General features: G+C 37.4%; 1 protein-coding gene across 1 annotated transcript in view; it reads left to right on the plus strand.

Moving 5' to 3' along the window:
• The window catches only part of ASB4 (ankyrin repeat and SOCS box containing 4), a 51,836-nt gene that overhangs the window by 1,464 nt on the left and 26,318 nt on the right, over positions 1-24,054 (plus strand). Inside the window, exon 2 of the mRNA XM_017525156.2 lies at positions 7,475-7,774. Within this exon, the coding sequence (XP_017380645.1) occupies positions 7,475-7,774 (300 nt within the window). The remainder of the gene's footprint in view (positions 1-7,474; positions 7,775-24,054) is intronic.

Here is a 24,054-nt window from a genome sequence, read left to right on the forward strand (position 1 = left end):
AAAATTTGTATACTATATAGGTAGATTGCTTTCATCTTGTAACTTTGTTTAGTGAAAGAATGTCTGATTACCAAACTAATTTTTAAGATGTTTTTTAAAAACATATTTGTGCCTAGGGTGAAATAACTCAGGTTCAAGTCGGTGGGTATTTTATTTGACCCTGAGTTGCAAAGACTTCCTTCTCTTATTTCCTGACCAAGCCAAGTTGCACAGATTGTGCGAAGTTCTTAGGATATAAGAAAGGAAGTTTTAGGTACAAGCTCTAGGGAAATTGGCGGCGGGGGGGTGGTTTCTCCTGCTTCCACTGGTGTTATCACCCTTGAAGGAAAAGAAAATACAATTTAAATTCTCCTTGTCAATATGAGCTGATTCCTTTGGTCCTCATAGAGCTAAATTTTCATTCACATGAATAGAGGTGTTTTCATAGTGTTAGGACCATGGGATGTGGCTTTCAATTAAGCAGATAGCAAATTACACTCTCTGGGAAAGGAAAAGAACAGTTCCGTTCTTACATATGCCAGACGGATGTTTGCACAGAACTAGTAAGATTTATGGCCTGACTTTTAGGGTTTATGGAGGAAATTTGTGTGTGTGCATGCATGTGTAGAAAGAAACACACTACTCTGTTTAATATGAATATAAGAATTTGTCGCTTTAATCTTCAACTCAGGTTAAAACCTCATCTTTCTTAAAAGTTTCTTCAATTTTTTTCATGTGCTTCCAGCTTTATCACTAATTTTTTTAAACTTAAGAATGGGAAGTTAGAAATGGAAATTATAAATAGAATCCTAGCTGCTAGTAGATCTAAGTGGTTATATCAATTTCTTAAGTCGTAAAGTCATTGTTAGGCAGCAGCGTGGGGCTAAGCAGTCTACAGTGGTTAGTTAGCTCCTTTCCAAATAGTTCAAAGGAATAGGACTTATTTCTGTGTGGCCTTGAAGAGTATGTGGCTGGATTAAAGTTTGTGAGACTTTATTAAATCAAAGCAGAACTTCTGGATGTTTGATGCTGTTGAACTGCTACACACTGTTCTTTGATTTTTTACAGCACTTTTGAAAAGCTTTCCACAGAAGTGCATAAATAAATGTGTAGCTTGATTACTTTTCACAAAATAAAGAAACTTATGAAACCGCATCCAGATGAAGAAACAGAACATTCCTGTTTACTTTTAAAGTGTGGGAATCTCCAGGTTTCAGTTATTTTTGGCTTAATAAGCAAGGCAATGTGCAAAATCTATAACATGTCTCATACTACTCTTAAATTTTCTTGTGTAATTAACACTAAAATTCCATATTCAACATTTCATTTTCCTATAGAAAATAAACAGTAGTACAATCAATTCTAAATCATTCTTATTTCTTTAGAACATACAGCATTTTTATAGGATTTAAAAAGCAATTAAATTTTATCTCTAAATATACTCCATCTAAGCCTATGTGAAAGTCAGTGTATAATTTTTGAAAAGGGAACTCAGGGCTCTGCTGGCAAATAAATCATCTAAAATCTAAATAGTGCTTCCCAAATTTACAATCTAGTTGGCACACCAGAAGTCAAAAGTTGAGCTCATAAGCAAATATGAAATGTGGATTTTGTGAGGAAGATAGAATAAAGCTATTGGATTACAAATAGGTCTGGAAGCTCATTTCTGCTTTCCTCTGTAGCACTGGGCCCATCTCATTGAGTAGCTAGCTTCTCTTACCATTTGACAGAGAACAGATTTAGAAGCCAGCCCAGAGTTCATGTTCAAACTGTGAATCCTATCCTTCTCCAGCACCTAATCATGATTCTCAAAGTTAGAGAGATCTCACTTTACTTTTCTAAGTTATTTTAAGCTTCATAATAGAATTTTCAGATATAACCATATTTTATTAATTTAAAAACTTTTCTCACATTTTTTAAAGTGAACATTTAAAATGTACTGGATGGCATTTGAGAGATCTCCCTGCAAATGGTAGAGATAACGGGTCTTAAAAGCAAAGACAAGTAAGCAAAAATTGTATTTACCAGATGATCACTTTAAAATAAAAATGATATAAAGAAAACATAAAGAACAACTTTTTAACTGCCAAATGCAATAAGTCATTGAGAGTCAAGGAATGTCAGTGATATAAAATTTATTATGAGTCAAGCACTGAGTATGTAGAGTGAATGCAAGCACAAAGGAAATTTGTAAAGAAAACATAAAAGACCCTTTCCATTGGTTTTCACTGGTGACCTCCATACTGGAAATATGAAGGAATGTCCATAAAACTGTTTCCAAAGGTTTTACCAACTACACAGCTTGAGCTTCCTTCAGATGTATGAGCTTTGTCTCATAAATGATACAAGCAGAATTCCATACTTATCTCTTTGGTAGGAAATTCCCTAGTCAGCAAGGTTAATCAGAGTCCTTTTATTAATCGGTGTAATGCACTTTAAGTACTTCATTTATGGCCCACAGTCACTGATTCCTTGGTTAGTAGTTACATTTTTAATTAACATAACCAATGAATGATTTCACTTGAAAACTTTCTGGCAGGTACTCTGTCTACTTTACTAAGTAGCAACTTATACCCAAATACCATGAAAGCTTTTATTTCCACTCTCTGAATGAATAATTTCTTTATCACCTAATTTTGCTCTTTGCCAGAAATTTACTCTCCTGTTTTCTCATATCCATCCTAGGGGTCTTTTCTTTTCTTTGATGTTCCAGCTTTTTCTTTAAATTTTACACTTCAAGCTTGCTCTTTTTTCCCCTTCCCAGGGGAACTTTGAGTTATCCGGAAAATATTAGCTATTAAAAAATAGCCAAGAATTGTGCTTCAGTCTGTAATCCTTCAGGACTGTGTAAATACATGGACACAGGCAGAGCAAATGTCTGCTAATCCAGCCACGAGCAGCGTGTGTAACCTTTGGCTGTAATAACAGAGGCTTCTCGTGTGTGGGGTTCTTTGACTCAGATAACATTATAGTTGATAACTGTTGCAGAGCCCAGGCTTAGCTGAAGGTTTACCAGAAATGTGTACATCCTCTCCAAACACTGGAGCAGAACCAATCCCTTCTTCCAAAAGAAGGCCCAAACACTTTGCTCCTTGCCATATTTCTAGGCAGCTTTCTACCTAGCTATTGGGGCATGTATCTTTGGTTTCAGATTTAAATTAAGCACACATATGCACACACACACACACACACACACACACACACACACACAGGATTAGCCTGCATATTTTTTTTCAGGGATAACACTTCTAAAATTTCTTTAGAACTTTTAGCTACAAGTAATATCCGTTTGGAGATAAGCTGCATGTAGCCTTTGGATCATAGATGGCTATTTAAAGATTTGGGGTCAACTCTCAAACAGTGTTTGAGAGTCAGAGTTGATCCTGTCAGTACTTGTTACATGAACATGGACACTTTATACTACTTAACCTCTTGCAGACTAATTCTCTTCATTTGTAAAATGAAAGCTTTAACAAGACCCTCTCTAAGTTCAGATTCCTGCATGCAGATAATGAATCACATTATGAAGGTGAAACTGTGTAAACAGATTACGTATCATGGTCAAGCCACATGGGCATGGCCTGTATTTGAGAGTTCCTGAGGGGTTTACACATAGGGGAAATAATCTGTATTTTTCTTCTCTTCTTAGTGGAGCTTCTTACTCAAACAGAGCTCTTCTGCAAGGAGCTGTCACCGCACACAGACTGCAGACGTGGGGTAGCGTGCAAGTGGTTTACATTAGAGAGAGGCAGCCACTGCTTCACCTCCCACCCCCGGCTCCTGTGGGCTTGGTTTCCCAGTTCTGCCTCACCTCTGTCCTTTGCGCAGTCTAAACACATAGTAAAAGGGCAGTCTGAAATCTGCAGAGGTGAACAGAGGGGGCCTTAAAAAGACAAATACTAGGAATAAATCACATTATAGGTTTCAAAGCCCTGGGAAAATTTTGCTGTGGGAAGAAGAGAGTGTATAAAAAATGACTGCCTGATCAGTTCGTTGTGTTTCTAGCCTGCTGTGATCTTTGGTGGTTATATTCTGGGGGACGAATTCTGATATCTTGACATATCATCATCAGCACAAGATTGTGAACAGGCACAGCCTCATCTGTGGTTTTTGAAGATAGCTTTACCTGGGGTTTGGTCCTCCATGACAGTAAGTGTACTTACTTCCACACTTGCTGCACAGCAACCTGTGCGTCCAGCCTCATCTTAAAGTGATGATTGTACAGGGATGGCCCTTTAGTCAGGGGCTGCTCTTTTCTCTGCTCAAAGCAGTAGGCTTTCCTGATATGCTCAGGGCTGATTTATTCAAAAATCCCTCACCGGACATTACCACCAAAGTTTTGCAACACAACTTCCAGATGCATTTCAGTATACCCTAAGCCATAGCCCTGCAATCTGTCCTCTTCCCATTTCTCCACTTCAGCTCCCTAGGGGCAGCAGCTAAGGTGTCTTGTTGCTAAGATACATTCCTGTCTTAAGAGAGGTGAGTTGTAGCCACAACTCCATTCCGGGAGTTGGCTGAATTCCAGGACCTGGTAGTCTGTGAGCCTGATTGACCAGTTAACGTTTATGATTACAGGAGATGCAGAAAAAACTGACTGAGAGGCCAAGGATGACTGATTCATGTAATACATGGGCAAGATAGATTCTTTAGGTGCTACTGGGAAGTTAGGAGGAGGAAAAAAAATTCAATTTGCAAATGCATTTCCATATCAAAGATATGAAATATTATAGATGAATTGAGGATCTTCTTCCTTTCCTTGTGATTTGCGAAGCAGGCTTTGGGGTAAACCTATTCTGCTTCCACAAAGACAAAGACTGATGGAAACTCTGCATTGTGGGTATTCTGAGTCCATGAGTTTGGATTGAGGCAGGCAACTCATGGCTCTAGCAGGCTAAAAAAGTAGCGCTTTTCTCATTTGGAAAATGAAAGGCTTGGACTGAATAATCTTCCCTCCAGCGCTAACATTCTGCGTTTCTTTGATTTTACATCAAAATGGTGTTTTCTTAATCAGCTCTCTGCTGCTCCCTTTCTGGGATCATTTTTCTTCCTATTGCAGAAGCAGGCGTGAGTTCCCAATCAGTTGCCGCAGAGAGCCGCTTAATTTTTGCTGTTAATCGGCAGGCAAAACACACCCTGGTTTTCAGATCTGGGACCAACTTCTTACCCCGACAGTTAGAAAAGACTGTTTGTGCCAATTGCTTTTTGAGGAAATTTGAGTATTAAAATGACTAAGTATTGATGTTAATGTGATTCATTCATTATCAAACGAAAGCTGCATAACATACAGCTTAAGAACTCTGCTTGGAAAACAGATTCAACATACATAACTTAATAGAAATATATAAACGGATCTGTATGTACATACATTGTGTGTGCATATCAGTTTACACATACATACACACAAGGAGTGGAGTTGATACTCCCCAGCTCAGGCTATCTATAATGCTACTTAGTTCTGCCACAGAAAGTCCATGTAATCCAATACCGTCTCTTCCCAGTGTCTGGAATCTCAAATTAATGTCTTAGAATTTAATTCTGTTAGCTGAATATAGATTCTTCCATAAATTCAGATAATCCTGAGAATGATCATACTTTAAATAATCCTCAGTCCATTAGGCCTTAATGTGAAATAACTTGATTTCTTTTTAAAGAGTAGATTTGGATAAAGGGGAAGGTGGGAGGGAGAGAAAGCAAAATGGCTCTAGAATTCTGAATAGAGTAAAACAGGGATTAAAATTGTCTGTGTGTGTGTGTGTGTGTGTGTGTGTGTGTGTTGCTAGGTTGGAGGATAGATTGCAGAAAGACAAACTTCGGGTTGAGTTCATTCATTCCTGTTGGGTTAATCACTGTGCACAACCTTGTAAATAGCTTCTTTAAATTAAATTATTTTTCCCCCTCTGGACAGAGAGACAATAGCTTATTTTAATTGTATTTATTTTTATTAAAAAGCAATACATGTACAGAATACTAAATTTAAAAGTTACCAAGGGGAGATTCAAGAACACGTACATGTCTGTCCTGATCCCCTAACTCCTCAGTTTTTCTTGGAGGCTACCACTATAACCAGTTTCTTGTACTCAGTGTTTACAAATATATTTGCATATGACAGCATAGTTTATATACTGTTCGGCTCCCTCCTTCTCTCACTCAGTAATATATCCTGAGGTCTTTCCATTTCATTCTATATAGAACTGCCCCATTTTTTTTAAATGGTTGTATAGTATTTGATTGGATGGATATATCATAATTTATTTAAGCAGTCTTCTATTAATTAACATTCAGGTTGTTTAACCATTACGAATAATACTGTAGTTTTGCACATGTTCTTGTAGGTAGACCAGGTTGTCAAGATTCCTACGTCCAGGAGCACATTTCACAGAGTACAATGCAAATGGTGTTTTTTGTGGAGTTGTGCAATGCAGTGGTCCTTTAGGACATTTCACTTAAGTGTTTATGCTTATAGGATAAATATCCAGGAGTGGCATGTCTCTAGTGTTTTTCACTTAAATGAGAGCATTTTAATATCTGATCACCAGGCCCACTTTTAATGTGGTCAACATCCTCAGAGCACCCTCTAGTCATTAATCATTTCTCGTAAGGGGCGATGGCCAAAAGTAATCATAATATTCTAGATTTATTCTGACTTATCTAATCAGTGAAGAATACAATGTTTACATCTCTGGTTCTGGGCACTACACTTATCTTATTTTCCTGTTTATTTTGGCTGCTAGGAAATTCAAAAGTCAATTTGCAATGCTGTTCTACTGTATGGGGCACAGTTTATATTTTGTGTATGTGTTTATCTTACTTTTGACATTTTTATTTTCCTACTTTTAAAATTTTGCCCTTATTTTTAAAATCATTTAAAAAATCTTGTGGTGTATGAAGATTGTGAGTTACCTTAAATTATTCTTTGGAAAGAGATATTGCATAAATCAACAGGCAGGCAAATAAAATCTTGGAGTGACACTTTTTTAGAAAAGATTAAACACATTCATATCTTGGATTGACAACTATAAGAAAAAAGATTTGAGATAGAATAAAAATTATAAGCTTGCAACTAACAGCCTTGGAATCACTCAAGACAAACTCTCAATGATTGAAAGTTTTAAAAAAATGTCCTTGAAGCATCTCATGTAACTCACTATGCAAAATAAAATACAATCACATAAATGAAGATCCCAAACTTAAATGCCTTCGAGACCTAGAAACGTGAAGTAAATAAAGGAACAAGACACAGTAGTAGGAAATAGTAGAGTCAGTAAGAATTTGAGAAACCCTTTCTCACTGATGAACATCAGAATATGCTATTAAACAAAACACTTGCAAAACCATTAGCTGTTAGTTTAAAACCTCTGTCATCCTTCCTCCACCCCACTTTTATAAATGTGACCAAAATAAAATTCCTCGTAAAAATCTTCACAAAACAGGGAGAAATCATAGGTCAGGAAGTTAAACTTTCTTTCCTTTTTTTTTTTTTTTTTTTTTTCAGGTTATTGGTTGCCCAGCTATAAATTAAAATCTTCCTGGGCCACAGGCCTGCATCTCTCTGTCTTGTTTGGTCATGTGGAATGCCTTCTGGTGCTACTGGACCACAATGCTACCATCAACTGTAGACCAAATGGGAAAACCCCTCTTCATGTGGCTTGTGAAATGGCTAATGTGGATTGTGTTAAGGTCCTCTGTGATCGTGGGGCAAAACTCAATTGCTACTCCTTAAGTGGACACACAGCTTTGCACTTTTGTACAACTCCAAGTTCCATTCTCTGTGCCAAGCAATTGGTTTGGAGAGGTAAGCCTTTCTGGGTGACCAACATCGTTGTCTGCTTATACACTCATGGTTTCAAGACTTTGTGACCCCTACCTACCTCAGGTGATATAGTAAGCAGCATGATGCAATTACACCTAGTTCAGAGGCCCCAAAAAATATATAGTTCTGTTGATCCAGGTAATTCAGCGATGATCACATTGGAATCTTATTATTATTCAACAGCAGGAAGTTCATTCATTTACTCATTTACTTAACAAATATATATTTAGCTCCTATTATGCATCAGGTAATGTGCTAAGTAAATAAAAAAGAGAAAATATTCCTGCCCTCAAAGCAAGTATATTTTAATAGGGAAGATAAATATTAACAAAACAAATTCATAAACATATAACTACACTTTGGGAAAGTGTTGTGAAGGAGAAAAAAGGAGTTATGAATGAGAATGTCAGAAGTGAATTGCTATAAAATGTGTAAAGCCTTCTCTAAGGATATACTAGGTAGGCTGAAACTTTAAGAATGAGAAGGAGGCCCAGGTGCAGTGGCTCATGCTTGTGGTGCTGTAACTTTTGGAGGCTAAGGTAGAAGGATCACTTGAGCCCAGGAGTTTGAGACTAGTCTGGGCAACTAGTAAAATAATTAGCTGGGCATGGTGACATGCACCTGTGTTCTCAGCTACTCAGGAGACTGAGGCAATAGGGTCACTTGATCCCAAGGGGTCAAGGCTGCAGTGAACTGCTAATATGTCACTGCACTTCAGCCTGAGTGATGGAGTGAGACCCTGTTTAATTAAAAAAAAAAATGAAAGAGAAGGAGAAGGAGCTACTCATTAAGAAAGCTGAGAGGAGAAGGAGTCTAGCTATAGAAAATAGCTTGAGAAACGTTGCTAAGAGAGCAAAACCTTGGACTATTAAGCAGATGAAAGAGGGTTACTATGACCAGAATATCATGGGTGTGGGTAGGATGGGAAGGACAAGAGGGTAGAGGGGAGTGTCACAAGATGACATTGGATGTGTTTGATCCCACAGGGCCTTTTAGGGTCAAACCTGTGGGGCTCTGAAATAGAGCCACTAGAAAGTTTCCGGTAAGACAGTGACATGGTTTAATTTTCCTTTAAAGTCATTTTTCTGGAGTTACACAGAAAATAGATTGGAGGTGGACAAGAATGGAAGCAGGGAGACCAGCAGGGAAGCTATTGTAACAGTCTAGGTGAGAGAAGATGGCGGCTTGCACTAGGGGCAAGCTTGGATAGGATGATTAGGAGATGGGTTTGCAATATGTTTAGGAAGTAAAATTGTTGGGATTTGGAGATAGGTTGGATGCGGGTGGGATGTGAAGGAAAAAAAAGTCCCAAGTATCATTGTCAGGTTTCTGGTTTTAGAAAATAGGCAGATAGTGATGCCATTTTTTGAGATAAAACTTGAGGAAGAGGCACCTATGTGGGGATGACCATTAAATCCATTTTTTAAAAAGTCAGTTTATGGAGTATAATTTTCACTCAGTAAAGTTAACAGTACATTCTAAATGTCCCTCTACTGGGGGGTAGATCATTAGAATGTTAGCCTTCTAATATGTTTGTAATGGTATCTCTCTGTTTTAATTTGAATTTTGCTGATGACTAAGGATATTAAATATATTTTCCTGCATTGATTTGCCGTCTGTATATTATTTACTTTGGTGAAATGTCTGTAACTTTTGCTCCTTTTAAAAAATGGGATTTCTGTATTCTTACTGATTTGAGAGAGTTCTTTATATATATTCTGGATACTAGTCCTTTATCAGATACATAGTTTGCACGTATTTTTTCTTCATTCTGTGGCTTTTCTTTTCATTTTCCTAACCGTATCTTTCAAAGAGAAGTATTTAATTCTGATACATTCAATTTATCAATTTTTTTTCTCCTAGCAACAAAATTTGTTTTCTATGTTTATTTCTAGAGGTTTTATCATTTCAGATTTTGCTTTCAGGTCTACAATTCATTTTGAGTTAGTTTTTGTTTATAGTATAAAGTATGGGTTAGGTTCATGTCTTTTTATATAGATGCCCAATTGTTTCAGCACCATTTGTTGAAAAGAATATTCTTTCACCATTGAATTGCCTTAGTATTTTTGTCAAAAATCAATTGGCAATATACGTATGGGTTTATTTCTGGACTCGAGCCGATTCCATTGACCTATGTATCTTTTTATTTTTTTTAATACTCCATTGACTTGATTGCTGTAGGTTTGAATCAAGTCTTGAAATCAGAAGAGTGAGTCCTCCTAGATCAGTTTTAAGTATGAGAGTTTTCATATCTCTTTGAGACTTCAAAGTGAAAATGTCAAGGGTGCACTTTATATAAAAGTATAGATTTCAGAACAGAGCCCTGGACTAAAGCTGTAATTTCAGAATTGTTGGCCTATAGATTGTATTTGAAGCCAAGGAAATCAATGGAATCACCTGGATAAAGAATATATATAGAGAAAGGTGAATCTATGTATAAGCCCCAATGAATTCTAATATTTCAATGTTAGAAGATGGGGAGAAGCCAATAAAGGAGAGTAAGATATCTTGATAACTAAACTCGGAGAAAAACAAGGGCCCTTTGACAACATGAGGACTAAGAAAGAGGTAGTTTCCAGAAGCAGAGAGTGGCCAGCTATAGTGATAGTGACACAGGCTTAATTAGATGTTCATTAGATTAGGTGACAGAGTTATCACTGACAAAAATAGTTTTGGTGAAACAGTGTTAAAAGCCAGATTTGAATAGCATAAAGTGTAAATGGGTGGTTAGAAACTAGAGATGTCGTATGTAAACAATTGTTAAAAAGAAGTGAGGCTGCAGAAGTGAACATAAGAAGAGCATGATTGCTGGAGGGGCTGGAGGGAGGTCACAGGCAACTACTGTCAACAGTAGGAGAGCAGAGAAAAAGCTTTTGTGCCGAAGGAAATGATTCATAGAAAGAAAACAGTTGAAGATGCATGAGACATGATAGCTGAAAGGTTCCAATCTTTCAGAAGTTGAGATGAGATGAAATCCAGAGACTGTGGGGTACATCCTCATTTTTAAGAAGTGGGACAAAGTAAAAGATGGTTTTAAATGCCAGAATGATTACAGATTTGATGGTGCTAAGCTGAGGGAGTTCTGATGGTTTTTCCCCTCAATAATGTATCAGGCAAAATCGTCAGCCAAAAAAATGAGAGAAGAGCAGAAAGTGCAGACATTTTGATAAGAATAGAGAAGGAATGAGAAGTTCCTGGAGAAAAAAAATGGGATAAGACACTTACTGAAGAATGCAGTAGGATTACTGGACTTATAAAAGATGCCATGTGGCCAGGAGCCATGGCTTACACTTGTAATACCAGAACTTTTGGACACTGAGGCAGGAGGACCATTTGAAGCCCAGGAGTTTGAGATCAGATTGGGCAACCTAATGAGACCACATCTTTACCAAAAGGAAAAAAAAATTAACCATGCATGGTGATGCATCTGTAGTCCTAGCTACTCGAGAGGCTGAGGCAAGATTGCTTGAGCTCAGGAGTTTGAGAATGGCTGCTGTGAGCTATTATTGGACCACTGCACACCAGTCTTTGTGACAGAGCAAGATCTGTCTAAAAAGAAAGACATGATCTTTTCAACCTGTGGAAACGAAGGGGAAAAAATTCAGCCCAGCTTATTCTCTTTCTTCTTTGGTTCACCTGCTAAAAATGAGGATGCATGCCATAGTCTCTGGAGTTCATCTCTCCCAACTTCTGAAAGACTGGAACCTTTCAGTTATCCTGTCTTGTGCATCTTCAACTGTTTTATTTCTATGAATCATTTCCTTTGGCATGCAAGGTTTTTCTCTGATCTCCAAATATAGATAATACTGGTTTGTGACCTCCCTTCAGCCCCTTCCCGCAAACATGCTCTTTTTATGTTTGCTTTTTCAGCCTTTCCCTTAGGAAGAAAGGGCCTAGCATGGAGTTACAGGGACAGGGTTAGGCATTATTTGGAGCTTACCCACCTTTTCTGTGTTTGGCTGTCACCACTCTCACATTTACTCATTCATTTATGTTTATATTTAGGTTTATCTTTATTGATTTTTAAATTTAATTAAACATGTAAGCTTTTTATTTTTAAGAGTTTTAGGAAGTTTAGAAATTATTAATTTAATTATTAACTTTTAAATTAAAACATTTTTTGTCTTACCTTTTGTGGTAAGGACATTTAAGATCTACTTTCAGCAAATTTCCAATAAACAATGGAGTGTTATTAACTATAGTCATCCTGCTGTACATTAGATCTTCAGAACTTATTCATCCCACATAACTAAAACTTTGTTAACTTTTTATATTACTGCCTTTTCCTATGACTTCATCAACCACAAACTGAGAGTGGCCAAACCTTCCCTAGAGGCATTACCTTTCCCAGCGACACAATTATTCCCCATCTCTTTTGTTCCTGTCAACAGAGAGAGACTACCTAGAGACGAGAAGGAAGAAGGAAATAGGGGAAGCTTGGACAATGCTTGTAGGCTGACACTAATGAATTAGGCTTATAATGAACAAGGAGAGAGAAAGAAAGTCCACTAAAGAAAGATTCACTTACTCTTTTAAGCCATGTCATCAAAGGCCGAATTCACAAAGAAAATAAAGATAAATTAGAGAAACCAAAAATGTCCAGCTTCAATAGGGAAAACATCATAAAACTAAAAGGTAATCATAAAACTGGGGAAAATATTTGAGACTACATGACAAAGGGATTACTATATACAGAGATTTCTCAATAAAAGTAAGAAGGCTGATGCCTAAGAAAAAAAGAGAAAAAGAGGGAAAAAAGAAGAAGAAAAAATGATTTAATAAAGAAAAAGAACAAAAAGACCAAGAACAGGATTATTTAAGGGAAAAAAGGAATAATCATATAAACAACAAATAAATATATGACATAATGATAGCCTTCATTGGTAATCAGTAACATGTCAGTTAAAATAACAATTAGATACCTTGTTGTTTATTACATTGATAAGCATACAAAAGGTAATACATATGCAACAAACACATAGGGAAGTGCTCTCACACACTCTTAATAGAATGTAAATAGGTGCAAGCCTATGGGGCAAATTGATAACACATATCAAAAGCTTAAAACTTAACTTAGAAATTTCACCTCTAGGATTAGGGACCAATCCTAGGCAGGGGGAGCTTTTTTACCCAGGGCTATCATTTACTTAGGGCCTCAGATTCAGACTTTAGATACTTCCAAACTAGGTTATACCTAAAGCCAAAGAGATAACTGGAGAGAAAGAAAAAGGAAGCCACTGATCATGTAACTTAGAGTTGTGCTTGGTCACATGACCTGCAGTACACTAGAAATTAGAGACTTTCTCCTAATTCTGTAAGAGTTTTCAGAATAGTGCAGTTAGAGCATATTTTACTTTACATTTTTGTCTTAGAAGTTTTGATTTGTTAAGAAAAACATTTAAAATGTACCACAATTAAAAATGTATAGATAGGCGTTTTTAATTTTTAAATGTATTTAGAGTCTCAAAAAAATTGCTTGATTCCTATTTGCCCTCAGAGAGTCATTTATATTACTGAAAAACTGAAAAGCACTTACATATCTAATAGAAAATTTCATGTTGTTAATACCATACCATGCAGATATTTAAAATGATGTTTAAAAGAATGTCGATTCACGTGGGAAAGTTGTAAAAAGCTTTAGGACAGTATAGACTGTATAGATGTATTTTTCTAAAAATTGTGTGACTATGCATATCAGAAAATAATATTTAAAATATCAGAGTCACACTTGATATCATAGCTCATGTTTAACTGTAGCTAAGCAATTTCAAAAAGGCAAATCTATTATTTTAGATCCTTACTGCTAGAATAATTTTTTATCTATTATTTTAGATCCTTACTGCTAGAATAATTTTTGTAAGTGTGGTAGCTGGCAGATATATAAATAAAAAAACAAAATTGTGAATCAAATCCTTGGGGAAATTTCAATCCATCTTATGGATGAGGAAATAGGAGAAAGTAAGTGCTTTGCTGGTAGATCTTTTAATCTGGAAATTAAAAGACTGAGCATCTAGTTTTCTTTCCTTTGCATTTTTCTGCTTCAGCTTCTGAACAGCGCTTGGCACATAGGAAGTGCTCAATAAATAGTTACTGAGGTTACTGACGGATCTGGGAATGGCTCCAGAAGCCCTGGGTGCATGGATGGGACCCACTGCCATCTAATAAATGAAAACTGTGTGGTTCATGGTTAATGAAATGCTGCTTTTCATTAGTTTTACCCTTTCAGTCTCTAGAAATAGAGCTGAAGACTGAATTTTGTCTCTCTTAGATTATGTCATAGGTACTCTGAGGGAGAACTGAAATACATCACTTTGTAGCTGGACAGAAGGAATTGAGACAGCATACAGACAAGGAAAATAAGTCAGGCTAACATTAAACTCGGGACCAGACAAGTCCATTAGAGGAAGATCCAATGCCATGGCAACTGAAAACCGATGTAATTTCATTTGCTATTTAATGGGCTCTTTGTGGAAAAGTGCTCTTTGTGGAAAAGGCTAATTGAGGCCAAAAAATTGCATCCAATTTTCTCTTAAAGGATTTTCACCTATTTTCCCAGTGTTGCAGAGCCTGCTTTGTCCCCATGCTGGATTTTGTCTGCTATTTTCCTGTTTGCCTTTCTGCTTAATGGCTCCATCTTCTGGCCTTTGTTTCCTTTGGTATTAGTATAATAGTGTTCATCAGTTGAGAAGGCTTACTTACCTCGGTGAAAAACGTCCTCTCATTGAATCCTGCATTTCCCTATGAATAAAGAGAGTCAGGGCAGGTTTAGGTGGCTGCTAAGCAGCATATTATTTCTACCTATTCCATTCGTAAGAGGAAAATGAAAGCTGCCTGCTTTACTCTGCATGAAGCAAATCCTGACAGTAGGAGGAAAATTTGTTACTGCAGGAAAGCCATAAAAATTCAAATGTTCCCTAGCAGAATGTAGCATGGGGGCAATGCAAAAGAGACCATGTCTTTTAAAAGACTGTTCCTGCTACTTCGTGTGACAGTGACACAAGTCACCCACATGTTAGGAAATTCCCTGGTCAATGAAGTAGAAGATGGTAAGGCAAGATGTCATTGGCCTTCATTTTAATCCGAAATAGATATGCTTGCTGGACAGATACTGCTCTTACCACCTCATCGCCTTCCATCTTTTCATCTCCTATGTTATACATTGGAATAGCACAAATCTGACCATGTTAGTCATTTGCAAACCACCCTGAGGATTTTTGCCACATCTGCTGTATTGTGAGTACCACCTGTACAATATGAATTTAATGTTCTCATCAAATTGATATTACTTATTAAATTCAATTTTAAAGGAAACTTGATATTACTATAAAAAATTGAAAACCAAAATCCCTTGACATACATTGAGGGTAACAGTAACAGTAAATAAAATGCAATTAAATTCTCGACCTCCATCTGCTAAGAGACCCTCTGCTCTCAGATGGCAGAAAATGACTTAAAGTGCCGTTGTCTTCTGGTCACTGCTTTTTCCAGAAGGCTTGCCTCCAATCTTCCCCTCTGAGCGAATGAACTTGAAGTGAGTTTGCAGTCCCTATCTCACACCCAGTCAGTCAGCAGGTACTCTAGTCCCGTAAAGAATGTTCCAGGAAAAATCATACCATACTTTGGGAAACACAGCCTTAAGCAGTGCTTTAAAGTTGATAGTCTATTTAGTGGTGACCTTGTAGAAGCATCTCTTTAGAATCAGGAATGAAACAACTTCTCTGCTGTCATCACAGTCTTTTCAGTCCTGTCCAGGAGATCCTAACTGGCACAAAGAGAAGAGAAAGAGAAATAATATATGAAGATTGAAAAGAAGGAAGAAAAATGGCCATTATTTAAAACAAGATGTTTGTCTGCATAGAAAATCTACAATTAAATGGTTACAACTAGTAATTGAGTTCAGCAGAGGTAGTGCATTTAAGATCAATATACAAAAATCAATTACATTTCTATATACCAGAAATAAGCAGCTAGAAATTGTAATGTAAGAAAAGATAGATTTATAATATCACAAGAAATTTAAGGGACCTAGAAAATATATTTAGCAAAAGACGTGAAAGAAATATGAAAGTTGTTTAGAAGACATTAAGAAGATACCAGATTCAAGGTTTATTATGAAAAATGTAGTACTAGATTATTTCTTCTTCAGAGGCAACCACTTTGACTTCCTTAAGCCAATTAGTTGATATTTAGCTCCGAATTACTAAATAAATACCATTTATTTATCCATAAAAGTAGGAAAAATAAGTAGCAATAGAAGCAGCTTTATGAGAATCGATTGATTGACTGTAAGGGAAAATGCAGATCTGGCTCCTTTTCCTCTATCCATGTCCCTCCCCGCAAGTACTTATTCCATTTCCTGTCCCTTATAACATTATAACTATGAGACTTGTAGTCAACTTTGATAGCTTCTATTTTTGTGTAATGTTTTGTTATCTCTGTGGTAAACTGTCTTATTTCGTTCTTTTGCTTAGTTTTCGACATACCCACTGCTATTTAACCTCAAAGCTTTTGCCAATTTTTTAAAATTTTATTTATTTTTAGAGACAGGGTCTCACTCTATCATGCAAGCAAGAGCGCAGTGGCATGACCACGGCTTACTGCAGTTTTGACTTCCCAGGCTCAAGCAATTATTCTAGCTCAGCCTCCCAAGTAGCTGAAATACAGGCACATGGACTGTGCCCAGCTAATTTTTAAAAAAATATTTTTAGTAGAGACAGGGTCTTCCTATTTTGATGAGGCCAGTCTCCAACTCCTGGCCATAAGTCATCCTCCTGCTTAGGCTTACAAAGTGCTGGAATTATAGATGTGAGGCATCGTGCCTGGCCTGACAATAGTTTTAATCTTTTCTGAAATATTTAAACTCAGTGGGTATTTTATCAATTTTATTTTCTTGAAAAAATTCCTTCTGGAGTCTTCAGACCTGCTCCAATTAGGTTTAGCTTTGTGTATATCTGGTGAACCACTATCATCCTGGGTCCCCATTCCCTGTCATCCCAGGGACACCCTTTTCCTCTCCCCAGTTTTCTGCACCACAAATCTTCCTAAGCCTTGGTGTGTTGCCTATTTGGGTTAGATACATCCTCTGGTAGATTTCTGAGAAAGGGTGCATGAGACTATACATGCCCCCAGTGCATGAATTCTTCCTCAACTTGGCATAGAATTCTAGATTCATAAACATTTTTTTTTTTTTATCATGGTGAAGGCGTTGCCTGATTGCCTTCTAGTTTCCAGTACTGCAGCTGGAAAATTAAAAGCCATTTACGTCTTCATTTTTTTCTACGTAACTTACTATCTTTCTCTCTGGGGAATTTATAATTTTTTATTTTTTTTATTTTTTTGGTGTTTGGTGCTCTAAAATTCCACAATGAATTGTCTTGGTGGGTTTATCTTCATCGGTCATACTGAAGCCATTGAATTCCAAGATGCTTGTCTATCAGTTCTGAGAAATGTTCCTGAATTATTTCCTGCATGAGTTCTTTTCTGTTTTCTATATGCTCTCTTTCTTGAATTACCATTATTTGGACATCGAACTTCCCTGGATTGTTTCTCTAATTGTCTTGTATTGTCTCTCCTATTTTACATTTCTTTATTCTCTGCTTTCTGGGAGATCTTCTCTAGGTTGTTTTTCTCTGTTTTTATTGTCTCTGTATGCTATATTAGAGGCTTTCCTTAGATGTCTTGTAATCCTTGGCTGTCTGCCTGTGTTTAAGATCGAGTCACTAAAAGCTGATTCGGAATCTAATTATCTAGGTAGAGTTTTTTGTTTTGTTTTGTTTTGCTGTAGGGGATTTGGCTGTACCTTTCATCTGAGGAATCTCTGACATGGTCTCTTAAGATTATTATTATTATTTTTTTTTGAGATTTGTCAGATTCTCCAAAGAAAAATATAACTGGTTTTTTTTTTTCCTAGAGTCACCTAATTGCCATTATTTCAGGTGCTGAGTTAGGGGAAAAGGCTGGGGATGCAAATATAGCATATCTTCTATTAGAATGCTCTACCCCTCTTCGTTGCTAAGCAAATTTCTACTTCTATGCAAGACCTTAGTTCAGACTTCAGTTCTGAAGATCAGTTTTTCTTAATTCGTTTAAACTCAATTAGGTCGTTATGCTATGCTCTGTATTCTCATAGCACATTGTAGCTTTCCTTGGTGTTACTTATATTTTATTTGTTGAATTCTTTGATTAGTATCTGCCTCCCTCACTAAACCATAAGTTTCATGAGAGCAGAAACTGTGTTGCTCAGCATAGCCCAGTGCATAGAACATACTGGATATTGACTGTTAAAAACTTATTGAATGTTCAATTGACAACCAGTCCAAGCACTAAGGAAAAGAGTGCGGTTGAACCAGAGCAATTTCATGATCATTACCGGCAAAATCATGCTCAGTTGCACACATTGCTTCTTTCCCACATGAAGAAAGTATGCCAGGAAGGAGGGAGAAGTCAGAAGTGTTAAACACTATGAAAAGACCCAGTAAGTTGAGAGTTAAAAAGCTGCCACTGGATTTAGCAACATGGATGGAACTGGAGATATACCAATCAGTTGAGTGATGGACGCAGAAATCAGAGTGGAGGGGATTGAGAACTAAAAAGAAGTCTGCCTGAGAGTGTGAACAAGTCTTTTAAGGAGTATTTGTGAAGAGAAGACAAGAAGGTAGATGAAGAGGAAAATGAGTTTGAACTTAAAAAAAAAAAATTTAGATGATAATAACCTGAGCATTTAAAAACTGATGGGCCGGGCGCGGTGGCTCAAGCCTGTAATCCCAGCACTTTGGGAGGCCGAGGCGGGTGGATCACGAGGTCAAGAGATCGAGACCATCCTGGTCAACATGGTGAAACCCCGTCTCTACTAAAAATACAAAAAATTAGCTGGGCATGGTGGCGCATGTCTGTAGTCCTAGCTACTCAGGAGGTTGAGGCAGGAGAATTGCCTGAACCCAGGAGGCAGAGGTTGCGGTGAGCCGAGATCGCGCCATTGCACTCCAGCCTGGGTAACAAGAGCGAAACTCCGTCTCAAAAAAAAAAAAAAATAAATAAATAAATAAATAAATAAATAAAAACTGATGGAAAAATCCACCAGTAGAGCAGAGATTGAAGACAAAGAAAAGAGAAGGGATAATTTTTGGTGCGAGGATTCTGAGTTTGGGAAATGAGATCCAGATCAGGTAAAGGGATTGATTTTGGAGAAATGAACCTCTATTCTGTCATAGCCAGAGGCAGAAAAGGAGAGAATAGGAGTTGATGTGTGTGGTGGGAAGGATTTAAGGAAGCTTCTGTTTGAAGGGCATTTTTAGTGTAAAGTAAGAAGTGAAGAGAGTTGAGGGTACAAAGAAAAGAAGTATAAAAGATTTGAGGAAAAAAGAGGTTTGAAATAATTATTACAGAGAATACATTAAATTTTCTAAAATTACAGAGAATAATTATTATAGGAAATTAAAGAGAATCAGAAAGTAAGTAAAACAGAGAAACACTGGTTTGCTGACCCATCTGGAGGGCCCAGTTGAATTTTGATGTTTGACTTTATGATGGTGCCAGTCTTGCACAGACGGCTTAGGTGGCTTTTGCCACACAGCACTCAGCTGCTTGGCTGCAGGCACTGAGACGGCAGATAATTGGGCTCACGCAGGGGTGGGGTCTCTCATAGCACCAGGTAAATGTTATGAGGACATGGAGGGAATTTAAAGTTCAGGCAAAAAAATTAAGTTATTAAAATGATAAAATATGGAACTAAGCTGGATAGAGGAGGAGAAAAGTAAGGAACATCTAATAGACAAAGTGAACACAGAGAGGGATGTGATGGAGTCCAAGAATGGTTATAATAGACATTGAACAAGCAAGATGCAAAGATAGAAGATTGTGGGCAGAGAATTGGACATGTAAATCAGTGATTTCTGGGGACTGATAAATTTCAGTTAATGACTCAGTCCAGGTATGACTATGGATTGGAGTCATCAAGTCAAAGAGTCGGAGAAAGTCACTGAAGTGAATGAGATCCAGAAACGGGGAGACCAGGAGATTTGTTGAGTTATTCATGTGGTTATTAAAGACCCCCAGAATAATGTCAGGAATCTGTGAGGGAAGGAGTAACATGAGTTAGGTGCCAAAATCTTAAGAAACGAATGGGGAGATAATTGTATTCAGGAAGGAGGTTAGGTGATATAGCTGAAAAAGCAAAGCCTTAAAGAAGTAGGGGTGTTCTTTTTATTTATTTTTCCAAGAGAATTAGGGATTAATTGGAAGCAGCAATCGGAAGTCAGATATATGAAAAACAACACCCAGCTATATAATGCAGGCCAGAGTTAAGCTTCCCACATCCGTTGTTTGAGCTTGGAACAGAGCAAAGCTAGTTTGGTTGCCATGGTAACCAACGCCATGTCTCCGGGCTCATTAATCCTATGTTCCAAACTGAGCACTTAGCAATAGCTTCTGAATAAATGCAACAAAGCTCTGCATACTGAAAAGGGCACATTCATGTTAAGCAGGGGAAAAAGGTTTTCAATTTCATTCATTAAACTTGAGTAAATAATTTAATATCTTTGTGCGTCAGTTCTCCTAGCTAATGAATAAGGATAAATGCTTAATGGAAAATCTAGCTTAATAAAGTTAACAGCATCAGCGCTACATATTAAGGAATTGATGTTGCTGGTATATATGCATATGAAGGGGAAAATGGAAAGGAAAATAACACATATTAAGTATCTGTGATGTGGCTATGTCAGGTACTTGAAAATAAAATGTTTCATTTAATGCTTGCAGCAACCATGTGAGGTTGCAAATTATTCTCCTTATTTTAAAAATGAGGAATCAGAGACTCAGAGAAGTTAAATCAGGCCTCAGTTCACACAGTTTGTCAGATTAAAATGGTCAAATTCTATTTGTTTTGAGTCCATGATGCTCCCAATGTGTCTTGCTGGAAATTGTATAATGCTTATCCTTCTGGGACATTTGGTTAATTAAAAAAATTAGGCGAAAGACTGTGCTACGGTGACACTATATAAAAGAGAAGCTTAAATACTGTATCACAATCCCATTAGCTTAAAAAATTAATTATCATAAGATGTTTTTAAAGGCTTTTCTTAAAAAAAGTATGAGAAGGCAGCTGGGTATATCAGAAGTGTGTTTAATTAAAAGACATGAAAAACTGTTGATGTTTCTTCTGAAATGAGTCCTGCCAAGGCAATTGTTTATCCCCACTCTGTCATTTTCTAACATGAAGGATTGGAGTTGCAAAGCACACTCTCACATGGAAACAAATCCTTTCCTTCTAAGTATCATGCTTTTATTTTGGTGTCTGGATTTGTTCCAACAAAGGTGTAGATAAGTGATTGAAAAAGATATATTGAAAATCCATTAATTCATTTTCCTTAAAATTAAACTCTTTAATTAAAAGCAGCAGTTTGATCAATTTCTAATTTCTACCTCCAACAATGTGACATAGCACGGTTTAAAATAATAGAAATAACTAGGTGTATGTTAAATATCCCTGTCGCTAAACTTAGATGTTAGCATTTTTCATTTCTTCAAACACTAATTGTTTTGGTCTCACCTATACGACAATTTTAGGTCAATTTTCTCAAGTTTGCATTGCTGACTGCAGCCAGATGATTCCCAAGTGCATTTTCAGAGGAAAAGTAGTAAGTAATTACAGCCTTCTTTCCCACCTGATAGCATTATAGGTTTCCATCTCTGACCATTCTCTTTAAATTCTACAATCAAAAACCATATGTGTTTTCTGTTCTAAGTTTTCAGTCTGGATGTGTTATCTTTGTTTTATAACTGGAAACATCTGAAACCAGAAATTGAAGGATGAAATTTCCTGTACTTTTTAATTTATTTTCTATCAGCACTTGTTCTTTGTTTCTTACTTAGGGGAGCCTGGATCTTATTATCGTCTGAACATTTTAAATACTCATTTAGCAAAAGATATAAGACTTATAAACAGAAACACAAGTGTTTTCTTTGTCATCTTTGTAAGTAATAACTTATGGAAGATAATGTAAACAATTTTAGAAGGTTTTTCCATTAAGCTAACCAAGAAAACATACAAATAGGGGAAATGATGAAAGCTCAGAATGGGAGGCTAAGAATCAAGCACATGCCAGCTTCTTGGAGTTTTTACTAATTAGAAAGCTAATGGGAGCAGAATAACGGTGGACCCCTCTCTTTTCCAAGACAAAACATTTTGCTGGCAGCCAGCCACCATCAAGGGCCACCAAGAGGTGAATGCTGCAGGGAAGGCCCAGTTAGGGAGTCTGCTGAAAGCAAATCACTCCAGCCCCCTTTGCCTTTGTTTTCTTGCGGTCTCAGAATTCTGGCAGCCCTCGGCCAACACTCTTCAATTAAGGGGGCCACACTAACCAAAGACCTGGGTGGTAAGAGTGGGAAGTACATGCACTTCTTGCAAGCAAAGTTGAATTAACCTGGGTGGGGGCAGTAGGAAGAGCCCTGAAGAAAGATCGACTTGGACTTAATAACAGCCGGATGTGGCATTTATTTTTCATGCTTGGCACTTTGTCTGTGCGTTCACTAATTCTCACAACTATCCTATGAGGTTAAGACTGTTATCCTAATTTGCAGATTAAAGTACTGAGCTTGAGGCAAATTGTTTAGTAGTGAAACCTGGTTTTGACTGCAGTGGCCTCAATGCAGAGCACTCGTTTTGTCCACTAGGTGGTGCTGCCTCCCCTTTGCTACTTAGAGTCCTACAGGTAATGTAAATTAGCCTTGGGACTGCCCTGGGGGACTTTGGTGCTGTTGCCTTATTCTTCGAATCTCATCTCCAGTGTAGACTGGATATGTCAGTCAGCAAACCTGCCACTCCCTCAACTTCTATAACTGCCTTGCTCACAGACCCTGATGAAGGGAAAGCACAGGCTGCTGTCTTCTGTAACACTTGATCCTTCCATACTGTAGCCTATTAGACCAGGGGTGGTGTTCAACAAAGGGCTGGCCAGGAGGCTGAAACATGGCTTGATATGAAAAGATGAACTCAAGTACAGTGCTTAAAAGTGAAGCTTCTGGAGTAAGACTGACTGCGATCAGACCTTGACTGTTCCATTCCTGAGGGCAAGATTTAACTTCTTTGAATCTTAGCCCTCACCTACTAAATGGGGTTTGGATAATTCAAGTTGATTCCAGGGCACTCCAGCAAGGCTTTATGGATCACGTATGGCTCTTTCCCCTATACTTGGGCCTGTGACGGTATCTTTGTGTTGTATAGAAATGCATTTTCCAAAGTCCACTGTATTAAACTATGATTCTGGGGCTGTTAATAGGTGTTTCAAAAGGAGAATTCCTTGTAAAAATAAGCTCTGGAAAACCCATGTTAAACTCGATAGACTTCCTCACCATAAACTTCTCAGAATCTTTCATATCCTAATATAAATTATAAAGATAGAAAGGTACATAGAATCTACACACTTATTTAACCACAGAGCTTTTATTTTTAATGCATCTCGTAATACTAATATGCCACAGAACAGACTTTAAGAAATGCTGGCTTAGAAGAATGAAATTAGGGCCTATAGCTAGAAAGGGAGCTCACATTTGGTGCAGCAAGAACTCCATTTAGCCCTGTGTTCATCAATCTTCTTTCCAGCTTCTCTTCTGAGGGCAGATTCTATCACTGTGTTAGGCAGAAAAATGACCCTCCAAAGATGTCTAAGTCCTTATCCCTGGGGCCTGTGATTACTTTTTATGGCAAAAAAGCACTTTGCAGATGTGATTAAATTAAGAACTTTTGGATGGGGAGATTATCTTGGATTATCCATGTTGGTCCTGTCTCTTTGAAATCAGAGGATCATTTTTGGCTACAGTCAGAGGAAATGTGACTATAGAAGGAAGGTCAGAGAGATAGGATGTGAAAGGGACTCTACCCACCATTGTTAACTTTGAAAATGGAGGAAGGAGTCCATGGCCATGAAATGTGGGAAGCCTCTAGAAGCTGGAAAAGGCAAGGAAACGGACTCTTCTGTATATTTTGCTTGTCTCCCGATCTTAGCCCACTGTCAGGTTTTTTATTTTTTAATTTATTATTATTATTATTATTTTAGAAATAGAGCTGAGAGAAAGAGAGAGAGTGTGTGTGTTCAGAGAGAGAGAGAATGATTTATTTTAAGGAAATGGCTCATGCAATGTGGAGGTACAAGTCTGAAATCTGGAGGGAAGGCCAGTGGGCCAGAGACCTAGGGAAAAGATACAGTCTGTTGCCAGAACACTTACTTGCTTATGGGAGGTCAGTCTTTGTTCTACTAGGGCTTTCA

This window comes from Cebus imitator, unplaced genomic scaffold (genome assembly GCF_001604975.1).
Source record: "Cebus imitator isolate Cc_AM_T3 unplaced genomic scaffold, Cebus_imitator-1.0 Scaffold37, whole genome shotgun sequence".
Classification (NCBI taxonomy): Eukaryota; Metazoa; Chordata; class Mammalia; order Primates; family Cebidae; genus Cebus; species Cebus imitator.